Genomic DNA, 18,332 nt, shown 5'->3' on the forward strand with positions numbered 1-18,332 from the left:
AAACAACAACAAAAAAAAAAATAGTTGCACTGAATCTATCTTGGCACCAAGGTGCCATTGCGCAGTTACTTTCTCTCCTCTTGCTTTTAAGGATCAAGTTCCTAGTGGCAACATAACCAAATGGCAAAAAATAGAGTATATTGGGAATTTTCAGACACACACTTTTTTTTTTTCCATTGACATTAGGTTGATCTTGATTTTTTTAAAAGTATTACCAATGGCTGCTTATCGCTTGGAGGGGTATATACTTTGCTGGATAAAAAACTGTCTGGATGGTCCAGCCCAGAAAATGACAGTGAATGGAGACAAATCCAGTTAGCAGACAGTCACTAGTGGTGTTCCTCAGGGTTCAGTGTTTGGGCCTACTCTGCTTAACATCTTTATAGCCTACGTGGACAAGAGGATCGAGTGCACCCTCAGTCAGTTTGCAAGTGACACCAAGCTGGGTAGGAACATCCATCTGCTTAAGGGCAGGAGGGCTCTAAAGAGGGACCTGGACAGGCTTCAGCAATGGGCTGAGGCCAGTTCTATGAAGTTTAACAAGGTCAAGTGCTACATCTTGCCCCTAGGCCACAACAACCCCATGCAACACTACAGTGACTGGAAAGCTGCCCAGGGGATAAGGAGTGTCAGTCAGCAGCCACCTGAATATAAGCCACTAGTGTGCTCAAGTGGCCAAGAAAGCCAACAAGCATCTGGGTTTGTATCAGAAATAGTGTGGCCAGCAGGACTAAGGCAGTGATGATCCTCCTATACTGTACTGGTGAGGCCACAACTCAAGTAATGTATTCAGTTTTGGGCTTCTCATTAGGAAACGGACAGACATTGGGGTGCTGGAGCACATCAAAAGAAGGGTAACTAAGCTAGTGAAGGGTCTAGGACACATATCTGATGAGAAACAGCTGAGGGAACTAGGGTGTTTTATCTTCAAGAAAAGGAGGCTCTGAGGGGAGACCTTATCACTTTCTAAAACTACTTGAAAGGAAGTTGTAGTGAGGTGGATGTCTATCTCTTCTCTCAAGTAACAAGCAACAGGACAAGAAGAAATGGCCTCAAGTTGAGCCAGAGGAGGTTTAGAGTTGACATTAAAGATGGGGAAAAAAAAAAAAAAAAACCAAACAAACCACCAAAAGGGTTGCCAAGCATTAGAACAGGCTGCCCAGGGAAGCAGTGGAGTCATCATCCCTGGAGATATTTAACAGACATTTAGATGTGGCACTTAGGGACATGGTTTAGTGGTGAATGTGGCAATGCTGACTTAATGGTTGGACTCGTTTAGGTTCCAACCTAAATGATTCTGTGATTTACTCTTATTTAAAGTAAAGAAAATTATTGATAAAAAGTTGTCTCTTAAAACCAAACTTACTAGCCACACGAAAGCCATGCAATTTTGAAGGCCATGTCTGACATTTTTCTTCTTGTGCACCAAAATCAAATAGAGATTGGTTATGTCAAGAATCCAATACTGATAAAAATGCCTAAGAATCTGCTACTTTTGTCTGTACTTCATCAGACATAAATGCTTACGTGACACTGAAGAATGTTTTAGCGTGAAAAATTATCACAGCTGAAAGTATTGGATCTCTTTTCACTCTCTAATAAGAAGTGAGAGAGAAAATAGCATGGTATTCATGTCCTTTTCTGATAAAGTAAACCTCCACTCCTATTGATCATCATGGCCTAATAACAAATACAAAGCCAATGGCTTACTACTTGGTAACAAGCCAGCCTTGGGGCATAGTTAATGACGCATTATTAATTGCCTATCAGAAGTGTAGCTGAATGACAGCAAAGACTTGCCTGTTCAAACTACCACCACCAACACCACATGCATCCTGTATTTTCAGCAACAGCACCTCAGAAATAGCTCACAGTCATGCCACAGATGGACAAACTAAACCAGTATACTGCCATGTTTATGAAAAGTATGTCACAGTTTTTGCTATTTACAGCTTCATACCTTGATTGCTACAGTGAAAAATCTTCCAAACACGCCTTTTCAATATCTTTACATGATATTAAAATCATGTGATATCTGCCCAACAGACTGATAAGATACTCATGCATACCAGTACAAAAAAAAGGACGTAACCACATATAGTAATCAAAGAAGAGTCACTGTGCTGGAGTCCTTTTATTCAATCTCCAACTACAGAAGGAAAAAAAGATATACAGAAAGACAATTTCTATGTAGTGTAGTTCACTGCTAATGGTTATTTTTTTTTTCCAATAGAGGACTTTTAACAGTGATTTCCTTTTCAAATCTCTGCCTTTACCTCCAAAGCATACCACTTCTCTGTGTTAGAATACATCCAATGTTGTTCAACCATTCAGGATAGTGTGGAAAACACCATTTGTGCTAAAGGAAAAAGGCAAAAGTTTTTTTTTTTGATTGGAGTTTTTATCAAACTATTTTTAAATTCTTATGAACAGCACATACTTCCATATCTGTCCATCAATATTTTACTGTAAATGAGGTAGAGGTCCTATTTGGTTTGGTTTCCTTTGCTTAGAATCATAGAATGGTAGGGGTTGGAAGGGACCCTTAGAGATCATCTAGTTCAACCCTTCTGCAGAAGCAGGTCAACCTAGATCAGATCCCACAGGAACGTGTCCAGATGGGTCTTGAATCTCGGGAATCAGCCAGTCCTCCCAGTTTTGTATCACTGTAAACTTGCTGAGGGTACACTCTCTCCCGTCATCCAGGTTGCTGATGAAGATGTTGAACAAGACTGGCCCCAGAACCAATCCCTGTGGAACCTCACTGGCCACAGGCCTCCAACTCAATTCTGTGCCATTGATCAACACCCTCTGGGTTCTGTCACTCAGTTCTCAATCCACTTCATCATCCACTCATCCAATCCACAGTGAGCTTTCTGATGAGGATGTTATGGGAGACAGTGTCAAAAGCCTTAGGAAAGACACTGAATAAAAACAAGAAAATAATGCTCTAAACACAAAAATATGATTAGTTTTTATCTTTCAAATACTGCTTTCCATAAATTAACTTTAATACACTTCAACCAATATTTTTTTTTCCAGATAAGAAAGTAATTCACATGCAGTAAGTGATATTTATAGCTAGACAGGCACAACTAGTATAGCAAACATGAATACAATTGCTGTACTTAATTTCACATTTTATGTACATATTCAAAATTTGAAAAATAAGTCATCTTGCTAGATGTTTCCTTTTTCCAATATTTGAATGAATGACAATGGCTTGATCTTGCATATGTGCACCATGTATTTTTTTCATAGGAACTAGACCCAATCACTTCTCAGTTTCAGGGGAATTCCTCATACTCGGTGAAAAGTTTTTAGATACCTTTGTGAACAAGTTCTCAACGTATCTTTGCATATTTTACGCCTATCCAAAGAACTGTCAGTTGTGAAATTCAGGAATTAGAGCTAGTCAGCTATTAATACACTATTTACAACGAAGCATTCATACTTAAGCGAACAGTAAATACAATAAATTGCTAGTACATAGTGCATTACAGTAAGTGGTAGGTTTAGAACTGCCTTTATATTAAGGATTTTACTAAAGCAGGGGCAGAAGTTAACTAAATGCAATCTACTGTCACAAATATTAAGTACTTTACAAAATATCCTTTAGTGTAGACTTCAAGCTTCAAAGCAGTGAATATCCTGCAAAATGATGGCAGAAAGCAGCAAATGCAACTGAAGAAACAGCTACTTGTGACTGAAACCTAACATCATTATGTTGTAGCCATCTCTGAAGTGTTAAGCCTGCCAAGGAAATACAGTAGAGGAAATAACTTACTTTTTTCAAGAGAGAGTGCTGTGACACATTTGTAAAACCATTCACTTAAAAAAAAAAAACAAAAAAACACACAGAAAAAATAAACCAACCCAAACCCCCAAAATAAATTTAAAACATATTCGACAATTGTGTTCTAAAATCCTGAAGATGGATTGAGGTGACAGGACTCAAATCAATAGCTACTCTATACTTTATTCAGTAGCAACATCTGGGTGCACATGCACATTCCAAAACCAAATGGTGTGAACCAGCTGCAGCTACACAGATGAGAGCTTATTCCTCTATGAAGGATATCAGCCACATCCAAACTGCACAGTGGGCTATGATCCACATGTTCAAAAGTCCTTATTGCCTGGTATTAAATGAATACAAGAATAACTGACATACCGAAGACTAGGGAAGATTCACTCTTCCTAAACCCAAGACAACAAAAGTGAAATGTAAGTATGTCATGTTATCTCACATTAGTTGCTCTTTATACATACATTCACATAAGATTACTATTTAAACTAGGCACTATTTTTTGATCGTTTGGGAATCTGATTAACATACTGCTAACCCACTTTTAATGCAGTCAAAATAGTTTTAACTCCAGTATTCACCATTGCTTGTCCAAGCCAACTCAAAACAAGAGATTCTTGCTTTTTTAAAAACTGAAGAGAACATATTTTCATCTGAACAGCAAACATTGAACACAGAGTTTACCAAGTACTTCCTGAAAATGAAAAAAAATCTGAATAAGTCAATCTAGCCTGAGAATGTTTCAATTTTGTTCACTGAAGTAAACACACATTAAGCATGCACATACATAAAAATGTCAGAATAAACCGCATACAGTGCACGTAACTATACATTTGAGCAATTAAAGACCATCTATTAAACAGCTTCTCCTAGAAATAAAAGTTGTGTTCTTAAAATTGTCCATAAGAAACCTAAGCCTTCACTGTATGGTGATATATTTTAAACTGTTTCAGATAAACCAGAACATTAACAAGATTTTGAGTTCTTTTCAATAACAAGCAGGGGAAATCAGCTTTATGCAAGAGCCTTGATCCAGCCTTGAAACAGTATTCTTAACAGAAACACTATAGATTCTGAAATGTATTCTCAAAGAAAAGATACAGATGCTGTAAAATTAAGGTGCAATGTTAGATATACTACAACCACATAATTGGTTTCTTTCCCTAATGCAAAGAACTAACCAGGCTGAAATTTTGTTAACACATGTTAAAAAGCAGCAACAATATGGAAGCACTTCACACCTATTTCCATGTATAATGACTATACAGTACCTTCATATCCATCTTGACTAATGAGATAATCAGAGTTTTGCACGATTCTCACTGATAAGGCAAGCATGTGCTTTAGAAACCCACTTATATTTCTACTTGAGAACCATACAAAGCTACAATTTCCCCCAATAGCAGTAACAGAATTTTGCAAATTAGGTAGATGCTTAAGTACTCTCTTTGCTAGTACATTCCCTTTACTGATGCATGACACTCTTGAGGTGTTAGGTAAGATCAAAGATGATCTCAATGGTCTCTCTTGAGATGAAAGTTAATGAGCTCAAAAACTCTATGCCAGTCCTACTTGAACTCAGCCTAGGATACCCACTTCCCCTCACACATACTACCTCTTGCAGGTCCTGATAACAGGTATAAAACAAAGATTCCCAATGAAGAAATCAAAGATGGCTGTTCTCATCTTAAGCCAATCTTTATAAAGGATCTTACAAGAATAGGTAAAGATTGCTGAAAGACTCTGTTGGCAAAGACCCTTAGCAGTAGCGATACTGTTCATCACAAATTTAGTTTCCACTTCAGAACAAATAACTACAAGGCTGCATTTGCATTAGAGTAAAATACTTCATGAATCTCTATACCAGCAAGTACTATGAGAAATACAGTGAGTGTTAAGCAGAAATTTTTAGAGTAATTCATGGTTTAGACTGATTCATAGTAGCCTGATGGCAGCTATGCCATGCTCTCAGGGGCTCCATATTTTTCAATGACCCAAAGAAAAGAAAGTAGGCCCAACGAGAATCCTTAGAAATACTTTTTTAGGTAGTATTTAGGTAGAGTCATATGCAACAGTTTCATCTCATAGTCTAATAATCATGTCTGGTTTGGAGCCATTACTTGTTAGCTCTCAATTATGATGCTTTACTTCAACTTTAGGTCCACTATATTTACACAAGCAACATAAATGTTTTCTGGTAGGGATTTCTCTCTGTAACAATAGACATACTTGCAGTAAGATACTGAAGACTTGAGATATTAAGATAAACCACTTTCCAAAATGCTGTTTTAAAACACAAATTGCCAATAATATAAACACAAACCTTTTACAATTGACAGTGCACAATGCAACACTCATTTGAATCACTTGCTAAAGGACTTATTTAAATACTGTAAAATCACATATATATGCTTCCCAGTTTACAACTATTATTTTCACAGGCACAGTATTAAGCATCTAAAAGATAAATCAACAGCTCATTATTTAGCACTGAATTTACAAATAGGCAGCTTCACTCAGGTATGATTAATTACAGCTAATTCCAAACACACACTGAGTAAAGTTATTTTTAATTCTGAAATTATCTGTAGATTTTAGTACAAAAAGAGTTATGAAAGGTAGTTGAAGTTCCATCGTTGTTAGTAGAGCTGAGCAATCACATCTAATGAGAAGAAAAGCATCCCACAGTAAACACCAACATCCCTTCCCCAGACCCCAGAAAACTGTCCATACATAGGCTTACATCTACATGAAAGCATATAAATACCCCTGCAGAATGCTTTTTAACATGTAAAGCTATTAGTTATCCACTTTTCTGTTCCACTTTTTCAGTACTCTCTAACAAATGAAGTGCGTAACCAGAGTCTTGCACTGTTGATGCACTGTAGATACAATGTTCAATGATTCAATTAGATCTGACATAAGTTTCTGTGACTAGTGCAGTTTAACTTGGATCACAGTTGATGCTGTTCTGTGCAAACCTATTTATATGAACAGAGCAGAGAGCCAAAACGGTTGCTTTGTAATTAGTTCAGGCATGTTTGAATCCAGAAGGGAAACTCTTTGTTTATTTTCCCCAGGAATGCTACAAAGTTCCACTACAGCTTTACAGTGTAACCACGCAGATCAAGAAAGGCCCCTCCTTCACCTAGAAAAAGATCGAATTATACTACTGAATTGTTCTCCAGTTTCGTCACTTTACTTTGAATGGACTGAAATGTTAGAAAACACAGTTTCTGAGAATTTGTTAACTGTAGTGTCAAATGCACTCCTGGCAGAAAAAAAGAAAGTCTTGTTGAGGGCAAAATTCAGTCAAGATGACTGTAAAACTTAATCCACACCTTTGAATTTGGACTGAATATCCATCACTTAAATATCTTGTAAATGACCCAATTTGTTTACACGACCCTCTAGCTTTTATGACTTTTCCATAAAGAAGTTATTACATCCATTCCTTTTATTTTGTTTTAGAACATTTGAATGAGCCCCAGAACCACAAGCAAGTGAAACAGACTCTCTGCAGATGGAAGTGGCCTCATATAACTCACCACTACCGGTGAAATGGTCAGAACAACACTTGCAGTTTAGAAATACCATACCTTCACATACAGCAAAAGAATTTCCTGAGCCATATGTCTTTTTTAAATGTTTAACTATTGTATAAAATGAGTGTTGGTTTCCTGTCAATCTCAGGAGGAACATGGAGCCCCAAGGACTCATGCCTCTGTTTCAAAGAAGAATAAAGGCAGTCAGATGGTTCCAGAATGAAGTACACTGGAGAAAAAAAAATAATAATTATAAACATCCCAAAACTTCCCAGATATTCTAGTTGCTATCATGCAATGGCTCATCCAACAAAGCTCCTCAAATAACAGTTTAAGAAAAGAATGGACAACTGAATTTTGAGGAAAAATCTACAACTAAGGGAAATAGTTAAAACAAGTAATACTGTGCATTATTTCATGAACTAGTACGTCCTCCAGAAAAGTAATTTTTCCACCTCGCATGCTTTTTAAAAAAATATATGTTTAAGAAGCAACACAGAGAGATTAACAGCTAGTGACTGACATAATGCTGAACGTGTGCTAAGAGTGTCCCCAAAACCATTTTTCCAGTGGATGCTACTCTTTAAATATGACACTCTTGGTATTTTACATGTGGACTTTTCTTTCACAGAAAATTCCAATTTTGTTGATATGTGACAAACTGAGTAATGTTTTAAAGATATACAATATCAAAACTACAAAAAGGGCACCACTCCTTTACCTTTTGCTAAATGAATCTGGTTTGAAGTCCATTTATCAGATTACAGGACCAATTCCCTAATTAACTGCAGCATCTAATCTCCGGTCTCCCCATCTTCTTACATAATTGATTGCCAATTCATAAAAACATTACGGCAAAAGCAATGCAAAATGGAACTAAATGTATAGGAAATACAAGCAGCATTGTCTCCTTTTCCTAAGATATTCTTTGCTTTTCCTGAGACAGAGAGACTTAACATTTTAAGAAAAGCCACATAAGGGTGATGAGGGAGCTTAAATCCCACACTCGGTTATCATTGGCTACACCACATTGTTCTGGTTTAGCAAGGAGCAGCTTTTGGCTTAGTAACAGGGGGAGCGGGTTGCAGTGAAGACCCGGTAAAGAGTTTGCGGACTCTCCCCCGGCTCCTGGGTTCACACCCACCTCCGGCCCGGCTGGGCCAATCTGGCGCCTCTGCCATCACTATTTAGGGGACGGGAATTTGAAGTGCTGGCAGGAGGTGTAAGAGTGATACAAGATGGAGGCGACCACGCGGACCCTTCAGCCAGAGGAGGAAGGAAGGAGAAGCAGTAGACCAGAGACTCCTCTGCAAGCCGTGGCGAGAACGCAAGCTGTGCCACTGCAACCTATGGAGATCCGTGGCAGGACCGAGAGTTACCAGCAGCTTCGTGTGAGTGAGCCCGGACGGGCGAGGGACTGTGTGGGGAGATGGCCATGGCCCAGGCCGTGCTGGAGAGCCTGCACGTCGCAGAGCAGCCCCACACAAGAGGCAGAGAGGAGCTGCAGCCTTTGGAATAAGTGCGCGTCGGAGCAGCCCGTGCAGGGCTGCCATGCGTGTGAGTTACCCCACGGACTTGCAGGGAGGACTGGTGTGGAGTTCACCCGTCCTGAGGAGGGACAAACGGCAGAAGCTATCGGGAACAGACTAACTGAAACCCCCACTGCCTGCCCCCCCGAACCGTTCAGGGGGGGAAAAACCCCGGGATCAGGGCTCTGAGCCCGGGAAGAGGGGAGGTGTGGCAAGAAGGTGTTCTTAAAAAGGCTGGTTGGGCTCTTCATTGATGTATTACTCTGTGTTGTTTCATTTTGGTTATGTTTTGGGTTTTTGGGGTATGTTTTAGTTGATGTTGCATTAAATTGTTTCTCTGTTTTCTTCCCCAAACCGAGTGGCCTGGTCTGTTTTGTCCTGAACCTTAAGCGGCAATTAAGCTCTCCCTGCCCTTGAGCAATTCTCAGCCTCTTCGGTACTCGAGGCTAATCGTGGTCTTTGTTCCCTGATGGGCCTAAACCACCACACACATATTCGCTGAAAGACGAATTCCTTCTCTTTCCTTTAGTAGAGCTGTAGTACCATATGTAAAAGAGTAGCTGCCCAACTAACACTTCTGTTCACCTAGAGAATGGTACTAAAAAATTCAGAACAAAGATTTCTACTTCTAGCCACAGTACTGGCAAGGTGCAGGACAAGAAAGCCTCAGCCTCCCTGCCACCACCTGCTCCTTTATTCAGAACTGGCTTTATTCTGAACCAGTGCATACCTCACAGTTCATGTAAAAAAATCAGTACAAGGGTGACCAAACTAAGCCATGTCTGCATGTGATTTTAACATAGCCAACAACCAGTTTGATCAAACTCAAGGAGAAATGTCAGTGTTTTGGGCATTCAGGGAGGAGAAGAACAGAGGTGTTCTTTGCCCTAGAAGGATCTTGTTAAAACATCTGTGTTCATAATGATATTTTTAATGAATTTACCATAAAGCACAAGATTAATGAATTATTTATGAGGTTTAATCCACAAAAAGCAAGTTGCCTCTGAAAAAAAAGGTGTTACTGTTTACTCCCTTGCAACTCTCCCACTCTTGGTACTATAAAAGGATGCCACTACACAGGTTTAGCCCTGGCTGGGTGCCAGGTGCCCACCAAGTCATAATATCACTCCCCCTCCTAAACTGGACAGGAGAGAGAAAAAAATATGAGTTGAGATAAGGACAGAGAGATCACTCAGCAATTAGCATCAAAGGTGAAACAGACTGAACTTGGGGAGAAAAAGATTTGACTTATTAATAAGCTACAAGAACAGGTAGACAAGAAATAAAACAGAATCTTAAAACACCTCCCCCGACTCCTCCCTCTTTCAGGACTTGGCTTCCTTCCCCCACCCAGCAGCACAGGGGATGGTGGTTACAGTCAGTTTATTACAGATGGACTTTGCTGCTGCTTCTTCTCATCACACTTCCTACTGCTACACTGTGGGGTTCCTCCCATGAGAGATGGTCCCTTATGGATTTCTCCAACTTGGGTCCTTCCCATGAGATACAGTTCTTTATTAACTGCTCCAGCACAGGGCCTCCACAGGGGCAGCTCCTCACACCTTGCCCCAACATGGGTCATTCACCGGGAGAACAGTCCTTTGGGGACAGACTGCTCCAGCCTGAGTCCCTCACAGGGTCACAAATCCTGACAGCAAACCTGCTCTAGTGTGAGCTCCTCTCTCCTCACAGACTCCCAGGTCCTGCCAGGAACTTGCTCCAGGGTGAGCTACCCACAGAGTCACAGACTCCTTCAGGCATCCACCTGCTCTGGCATGGGGTCTCCCCCAGGCTGTGAGTGGATCTCAGCTTCCCAGTAGCCTCCAAGGACTGTAGGGGGACCTGCCTCACCATGGTCCTCACCACAGGTCACAGAGGAATCTTTCTTTCAGGGCCTAAGCATCTTCCACCCCTCCTTCTCCCCTAACCTTGGTGTCTGTGGAGATATTTTCACATTCTCACTCCCTGTTGCTGCTGCAGTTCAGCAACTGGGTAACAACTTATTCTCAAATACGTTATTCAATATGCCAATCACTAAATTATTCAAATATATCAATCACTAATTGGCCAGGCCTGGGTCAGCTGCAACGTCCATCTTAGAATTGACCAACAATGCCTCTATCAGCTACAGAAGAAGCTTCTGGAGATCTTTGTTTAAACGAAGCCACCCCTGTAGCAATCCCCACTAGCAAACATCTGGCCCAGGCAAAACCACTACACTTTTGAATATTTTCATTTTTCACGTGCAAACGCTGTTTCTGCCTATATCTTGTTGGACAGCAGTACCTGGGAGGTTAATTCGTGTTCTTTCCTCAGCCCCAACTACTTGCATATCAAAATGGCAGTAATAAAAAAAGGAAAAAAACCCCCCACAAACCCAGCAACTAGAACAGCGAACATCTTCACTGCAGCATTAACTTTCATAGTCTCAAATTAGCCCAGTTTGAATGAGAGCTGCCAAAAGAGAGAAATAAGCCAGTGACTGAAAAAGACTTAACTAAATAGCTGATGAGTTCTTTTGAGTTGCAGCCAGCTCACCTGACGTTCTAGTAAGTGAAGGGTTGAAGGCTGGCACACACTCACAGGACTTCAGAGGAATCCACACCAACAAGAAGCCAAGCAACCTATGAGCCCAGTGCAAGTGTATAGTCATTCCTATGCAAAGTGAATGCCAAAGGCCAAAATCACAGGCATGCTTAACAAAGATGGAATATTTGGAATATCACTAATTAAACTCCAAATAAAGACAGCTCTTGATAACTCTAATGTGAAAGTTCTGCAGGAGACCAAATAATTAGCTGGTCTCTCTCCTTTAATTTACATTATTTTTTTAATAGTTCTTATACTCTGTGTGTATAAGAGTTTTTCCACAAGGGTCTAGAATCTCAAGAAATCCAAGAAACTTCTGTAAAAGCTCATTAGGTAATGAAAATGTGTAAAGGTGCTGTTGTACAATACTTCATAAGATGGAGTATCTTCACATTAAAGAAACTGCTCATTATGCAGTAGGATCATGAAATTAAGCACAAATAATTCAATGCAACAGTGGGGATATGTTTATAAATTCTCAGAAGGAGATTCAAGAAAAGAAGATCAGAAGACTGATGAACCCCAAGGTTAGGATGTCTACAGTTGGAGCCATGAATAAATTTTCTTGGTATACGCCACCTTAAAGTAACATCTTACAATTTAACAAAGCCTCCAGAAAACACAAATTTGTATTTTAGCTTCATGGTAGTATATTAAGAATTTTCACTCACCTACATGTATTTGACTGTAAAATGCTTTTATTCAAGCTGCAAAATTCTTTCCAGAAGGAAACAACAGTACTAAGTTTTAACATACAATTAATTTCTCAAGAGCATGGAAACAACTAAGCACTCATGCAGATACCCAAGTACTACTAAAATAACCATATTTCTACTTGTTAGTTCTATCCATTTTATGTTGCAGAACTTTTTCAGAGTCCCAGGGGTTTCTGCTAAAAGTCTGCTTACCTACAAGCTAATTCCTAGGACACTTAACACACGGCGAAGTGCAACTTTATGACTAAAAAAGCAAAGGCATGGCTCTCTGGTAAAGCCAAGAACTATCTATAAAGCAATTGAAGTGGCTCATTTCCAGCTAAGGGAAGTGGGCTTGCATTGCATGTCCTCTTTCTAGTAATCAGGAAGTGCCAGACACAGCAAAAATCAAAATTAACCACTCAACAGCAACAAAATCCCCCAAACCACTCTGCTATAATGCACCGTCGCTTCTGTAAGATGCAAACCAGTACTTTGCTATTACACGTTGACTATGTAATAGCTAGATTCAAAGTGTTTGGATAAAGTTATAAGATACAAAAACATTATGTTTATGTGAAGACAAAGTTCAATATAACCCTTTTGGTATATAGCTGTCAATGTCTCAAGGTATGCCCTGTGCTACTTTTCTGTTACAGAACTCTGTATCTGACTGAAAGATAAACATACAACCCTCGAATAATATGACATGAAGCTTTAAAGTTTGATTTGCAAACCTAATAAGAAGTAGTTACTATAAAAATAAGACTAGAAGTAGTTACTATAAAAATAAGACTTTACATGTTTCTCCATTAAATTCTATTCAAGAATAGAATTCTATTCTATTTAACAAAAATAAAGGAAGGCTGGAATATCCACATATTTAGGACAAGTAGCAAATGATCTGTGTTTCTTTTACCTAACAGAAGAAAACAAGAGAAGTATCAGGACTAAAGAGAAGTCCCAAGTAGCAATCTGCTGAATAGCAGACAATTTGCCAGAAGACCCCTACAAAGGCAAAAAACAGTTTTAAACATTTTCTTACACTGCAATTTATTGCAGCATTGAAGAACTTCTCTAATTTATCACAGTCTTTTGCTTAAAGTCGAAAGAGGATGTGGTGCGTTTCTTCACTCTCCAGGAAAAGGGCTTTAAAACATTTCAAATCAAGACTTGGGCTAAAAAGAAATAGATTAAACTTGGGAAAAAACGCATCACTATAAAGGTTCCCTTTAGCTAACACATGCCCACTTTTTTACTTCCTTATCTTCCCAAAATGAAGAAGTTAGCTACCTAGCAGCAGTCAACGGGATGTACTGGCACACTCAACCCAAAGTACTGCCATTCCTATCTCCAAGGGTTCAATGTACTGTATCACTTGGACATTCACACTTGCTTTCAGGTGTTTAGGCATAGTTAAATGAACTTAATCAGAAACTCTATGTTGGGATATTGTCCAGGTCCCTGAATAAGCTGGAAGCTTTGTTTGGAGATACATGGACTGGGGAATCCTCTAGATAGTTGTGAGGAGGTGTGAGAGGCCACTCACACAATAAGGAAAAGCTCCCTCTGGTACTTCAGCTACTTAGTTCCATCAGCATCCACCAACTTTTCCCAAGGATGGCCTGAAATACATGAGTCTCAAACTCTAGCTCAAGGGGCCCCTGCTCATTTTTATCTTTGAGACATAAATCTTTCCTGTTTCAGAAGATTTAAGAAATATATTATGAAATGATCAGTTGTTGGATCTTATTAAGAGTTCCTGTTTACGTGAGGGAAAAAAAGAAATAAAGAACTACAGACTATCAAAAGACAGATCATAACCAATACATTACCTATACTGCAGGCTGAGAGAAATCAAAAAAGTGCCTTAGTTTTCTAAGATTTACTTCAGCAACTCTATTTACCACTGTTCATTCAGAACTGACTGCAGGAAAATGAACATCCCTAACTAGTTGGTTCTGGAAATTGCTATTTCTTGGACCTCTGAAGCTATTCATTACTATATTTAGCACATAAGCTATACACACCATTGCTTATGGCACTCAGTAGTAGTTTTACATTATTTTCTATAAAGACATCCTCATATTTCTCACAGAAATCTTAACAGCTGATAGCTTACCAAAATTACCTTAAATGTCTATCATCTTTTGTCATGAGACAGTCAAGAAAACAGAACTTGGATTCTCTTGCCATCTTATGTAGCATTTCAAATTTACATTGAATTAATAATGTCATATAAATAAGTGCTCTCAGAGCACCAAAGTCACTAGAATTAATTTACCCATGTTACTCAATCCAACAATATTTCCCTGAGACATTGCTGAAACTACAGAAAATGGAAGAAAATACTGCATAAAAATAGCAGCCAAAAGTAGATGGAAAAGTAGCAACAACTATCATAGAAGAAATCAGTAAACCATCCAAGTAATCAATTTCAATATGCAAGAGATTCAGTTCTGTTCCACAAAAGAAACTGAATCATCAATTGTTCTTGACTCTACCCCAGTATGGAAAAATGGTAAGAAATGTATGAGACATCCGTAAGACAACTGATGAAGTCACCTAAGTATGAAAAAAATCCTTCAAAGCATAATTTGTTTTTCAATTTGAGAGAGTACTGTGGAAGTGAAATCCATCCAGATAAATGGGAGCCATCACTACATGCACCACTTACCACAACTTCAGTTTCCCAAAAATTTTTGCATAAACTTCTTAGATCCTCCAGGTGAATATTTACTCAGTTAAATAAAATAAAAACATTAAAGCTAAATATTATTTTTTCACAGAAATCACATATAACCCCGTATGGTCAAGTAGAGTTACAAATAAAACCCGTTCTTAAAGAAAATCTGACTACAACAGAGGGCCAATAAAAACAAGCAGGTAGATTTAAGTAGTTTCAAATGGAGCTGCACTGGCCCCACAACAAGCATCACACCGAATTCCTAGGAGGTAGTAGCAAAACACTATGTTCTAAGAATATCTAATTTACAATTAGACATATTTACACTAGGAAATTGCCACCTAAAGTTACACTGACTACGCAGAAGAAACAAGAGAAATCTTTATGTCTACATTTAGTAAATAAAGTCAAATTGTCATTTTGAAGTTAATCATCATTTAGCTAATAAATAAATACTAGTTACAAAAAAAACCAACAAATCCTTAAGCACATGTTTACCCTTTGTAACACAAGCAGTCCCACTAATTTAATAACTCATAATAGACATCTTCAGTATCACCTTGAAACAATAGCTGCAGCACCCGGGTGTGCAGATCAGTAATTCTGTAATCCATTAGACTGCAAAACTTCTTGGCCATTTAAAAGTTTTACAAGTAAAGGACAGAATTGCTATTTGTAGACTCGATAAGTGAAAAATCTCCCTCTCTCCTGACCAAATATTATTTGGCATGTGAACAGCAGTATCTCATTCTCACACTCCAGGGAGTTTTAACCTGCCTCTAGCTAAAAGCTATACAATCTTCAGATTGCAGTAGAGTGTAAAAATCACTCTAATTAAATCAAGTAAGAACTGGTTTGACCAGTGTTACTGATCCCTCAAATAATTAAAATCAGTTAATAAAAGTCAGGGGTTGGTACATAGCTGTACCTAAACATGTGCTAATTTTTAGAGTAGGTTTTATAATTGATCATCTAGAAAGCAAAATTCAAGCAAGCCACAGGAAAAACTCGGACTGTTTTAAGTATAAACTACCACAGAATACAGTTTCAAGGCACTTTTTAAAACAAATTCAAAGCCAGGAGAACTTTGGTTTGTTTTTTTTTTTTTTTTTTTAAGATGTGGTGACTCTATCTTAGAGAATGCACTGCAAACCAGTTGCAGCCTGACTTAAGACAGCTGCATTTCTGATATACGTGAATGGGATAGTTTGTTTTGTCACATATATTTATACCTATTTACATCAAGTTTGCATCTATGCTGTATGATCTATCTTTTACACTTTTGTGTTCCCACTGTTGGACACCAGTGGTCCTTTAGGGCCCAGCTGTTACTCTGCAACAAACCTCATGTGGCAAGACTGACAGTATAGCAGGTTTCTTTCCAGCCCTGACAAAGTTAAAGCAAAGCAATCTTAATTCTGTGTGCCAGCATGCTTCACATGCACACCACTTAAATTTAACAGAAGGCAGTATAACAGCACAAGACTTTAGTACGTTAGTGCCAGGTCCATTTTGTCACACACTGGTGCCTCTAAACGCCAGGTAAGATGGGGAGGGGTAGAAAGTGAGTGATTTCTTTTCTCACACAGAGCAGATAATTTCCTGTACTGTGCACAAAGTCTGATTGGTTTCCTGTCAGAATAGCTGGGTCTCAGAGTCTTTTGATCACTTTCCTCTGGCCCTTCACTGTTGCTCTGATTAGAGATTGATCCCCATGCTGCTCTTTGATCAGCAGCTCTGGCAGTCTGCAGGTGCCATATATCATCACATTAGCAGACCACAGCAGTATTAATCTCCCCTTGCTAAATTTACTAGCATACTGCATATTCTACTCATTCACAGAGGTCTCTGAAACTTTGCTTTCTATTAAAAGATATGCCATAGAATACTTTTATCTGTGGAGTGCCAAGTTCAAAGTTGAGAGAATAGAATTAGTCTTGAATCTGTGTTTCTGCTTTATTTCATTACAGTTCAGAGAGATGTGAGAGCTCCCTGCTCGGCCTTTTGTGTTGGTTTATGCCCAAGCAGAAAGTTTGCTCTAGCTAATATGTAAAGTACTCAATATTTCAACCTTCACCCCCACCCCGTATGTTAAGCACCAGGGTTTCTGTGAATGTATGCTAACAGCCTTAATTTGAGATATTCTACACTAAGTGTGGTTTCGTGCAGGATGTAACGTTTCAGTTTGTAAAATATTCTTTAAAATGACTTCATAATAGCAGATCAAGAGAAAAGGCGCTTAAAAATCTGAATAATGTAAATCATATGGAGTTCAGAGGCTAAGCAAATTACACACCCCGAAGCTGCCCTTGCTGTATGAAAGGAGTCTTTCTCCAGCTCTGCACAGTCCCAGCCCAAGGGAACTTGCATTTGAGAGTTTTCTAAACATTTCAGGTACACTTGAAAGTTCAAAGTAATTCTCATTTCCTATGCAGGATTAGCTAGTTTCCAGCCCGTACAAAATAGCTCTCATTCACATACAGACACAAAAACCCACCCCCGAGAGCTAAGCATTTAGGGTATAGAGGTGCGTGGGTCGTTGCTTTTTTGGGGGGGGAGTGGGAGGATGGGGGGTTATGGCGGGCTACAGATTTCGCCACTCCGACCGCAGAGAAGGGAGCCTCCGGGCCGGCGCTGGGATCCCTCCCGGCGACCTAAACCCGCTGCCCTTTTACCCACAGCGCTCCCCTGAAAGTCGGCGGGCGAACACCCAACTGCCGAGCCACACTCTCCCCGGCTCGGCCTCGGGGCTCCCACCCCTCCTCTTTTGCCACCCCGCGTGGGGCCGCGCTCCCTCCGCGGCGCCGGGCAGCCCCACCAGCGAGAGAGTCCCGCTCCTCTCCGCACCGGCCGGGCGCCCGCCCCCGCCCTGCCCCTGCCCCGGGCTGCGCGGCGGCGGAGTGGCTGCTCCTTACCGTTCTGCTCCTTGGCGCCGGAGAAAGCGAACTTGCTGCTGAGGTCGGACTCGGCGGCGGCCCCCTGCCTCCGGCCGGCCAGGGCACATGTCAGCAGGAGCAGCCCGAGGAGGAGCATTGGGCCGGCGGGGCGAAGGGCTCCGGCACAGCAGGCACTGGCGGCGCGGCACCGAGGCCCGGGCGTCTCTCAGCAGCGCCCGGAGCGGGCTGCGCCGCTGGGGAGAAGGCAGCACTGAGCCTGCTCTGGCAGCAGAGAATTGCAGGGTAGTTTCCACATAATCCCATCCAAAACTTTTTCCTAGGGCCCTTTTCTGTATCTCCAGGTTTTGTTTTTCTTTGGCTTTTTTTTTTAATCTCTCTAAAAAAAAAAAAAAAAAAAAAAAAGAAAGAAAAAAAAAGAAAGGATCAAAGCAAAATCTGGACCCAGACCAGCTTCCCAAGGACTAAACAATTCGGGGCCGTGGCGGGCGGGGGCCAAAGGAGCCGGGGCTGGTGAGGGCGCGGGCCACGCGGAGGGGCCGGTTGATGCGGGGGGCAAGCGGGGCCACTGCTGCCGCGGAGGAGC

The 18,332-nt window shown here is 40.3% G+C and overlaps 1 protein-coding gene across 1 annotated transcript in view; it reads right to left on the minus strand.

Annotated features, from left to right (window-relative positions):
• PDGFC (platelet derived growth factor C) overlaps positions 1 to 18,332 on the minus strand; it is a 136,181-nt gene that overhangs the window by 117,604 nt on the left and 245 nt on the right. The window contains exon 2 of the mRNA XM_061993375.1: positions 17,768 to 18,125. Coding sequence (XP_061849359.1) covers positions 17,768 to 17,885 — 118 coding nt within the window. The 5' untranslated portion in view covers positions 17,886 to 18,125. The remainder of the gene's footprint in view (positions 1 to 17,767; positions 18,126 to 18,332) is intronic.

Source organism: Colius striatus, chromosome 3 (genome assembly GCF_028858725.1).
Source record: "Colius striatus isolate bColStr4 chromosome 3, bColStr4.1.hap1, whole genome shotgun sequence".
In the NCBI taxonomy this organism is placed as follows: domain Eukaryota; kingdom Metazoa; phylum Chordata; class Aves; order Coliiformes; family Coliidae; genus Colius; species Colius striatus.